At 64.1% G+C, this 997-nt stretch overlaps 1 protein-coding gene across 1 annotated transcript in view; it reads right to left on the bottom strand.

Annotated features, from left to right (window-relative positions):
• Positions 1-653: 653 nt before the first annotated feature.
• NTN1 (netrin 1) overlaps positions 654-997 on the bottom strand; it is a 247906-nt gene continuing 247562 nt past the window's right edge. Inside the window, exon 7 of the mRNA XM_007952342.1 lies at positions 654-668. Within this exon, the coding sequence (XP_007950533.1) occupies positions 654-668 (15 nt within the window). The remainder of the gene's footprint in view (positions 669-997) is intronic.

Raw genomic sequence — 997 nt, 5'->3', positions numbered from 1 at the left:
AGACTTCCTTGGCCCCAGGAAGCTGACCACCCTGCCCTGTCAGCCCATGGCACCCACTGGGCCCTCAACTGCTTCCCTGACCAAGCAGGCACCCTTCCCCCAGCCAGGCCCACCCGCCCTTCCAGCCCACATTCCATGCCCAGCCTGGCCCTTCCAGCTGTTGACATTGCTGAGGGGCCTTGTGGGAGCTGATGTCATTACACAAACAGTGTCACTGCCGTAAACCCAGCCAATGCCCCCTCCCCCCTCCCCTGGAAAATGTCATAAAAGGCATTGGTTCCAAGTTTCCAAAAAGGAAACTCTCTGGGAGGTTTTGCCTTCACGGTGCCTCCTCGAACAGGCAGTGCCAGCATGAGGCAGTGACCACCCGGCTTGGGCTTCTCAGAGGTGTCCCTGGGCACAGTGCCCTCCGCATGGTGCACGGTCCGGGGCCAGCACCCAGCCTGCCCACCCTTGGCAAGGCGCAGGTGGCAGCAGGGCCTGCTCTCCTGTCTCCATAGATTGTGCGCCCCCAGGCCCCACCCCACCCCAAGGCCCCACCCCGGAAGGACCATCTGAGCAGGTGGCAGTGACGATCACGGGGCCACATCACAAGGGGACGGCTTCCTCCTCCCCCAAACGCCTGCCAGGCCCCTCCAGATAGGCCCAGGTGGTCACCGGGCAGCGCTCTGTAGGAATTCCCAGAGGAAAGCCGGGCGGAAAGGGGGGGACTTGGCTGTCTTTCGTGTTCGGGGTGGTGGTTCCGTTGGCTCGCTCAGCCCCCTTCCCCCGAGGCTGCTGGCCTAAGAATTCACAGTCCTGCCTCTCACGCGTCCCCTTCTCGGAACCATCAACAGCGCCACCTGTGCGGTTCTGGGCCGGTCCCTCGGGGCCTCAGGTCAGGCTGCCCCCAGCCCCTCCACGGCCACCCCACCCAGCAGCCCTAGGGCAGCGCGTCTCTGCTCTGGAAGGAGCCCCGTGAGGTAGCTAAGTATCATCCTCATGTCTCCAGGGCCTC

This window comes from Orycteropus afer, unplaced genomic scaffold (genome assembly GCF_000298275.1).
Source record: "Orycteropus afer afer isolate SDZICR_OR568_19922 unplaced genomic scaffold, OryAfe1.0 scaffold00330, whole genome shotgun sequence".
Taxonomy (NCBI): Eukaryota; Metazoa; Chordata; class Mammalia; order Tubulidentata; family Orycteropodidae; genus Orycteropus; species Orycteropus afer.
Note: the sequence above shows the minus strand (reverse complement) of the source record. Positions and strands in the feature narration are given on the sequence as shown.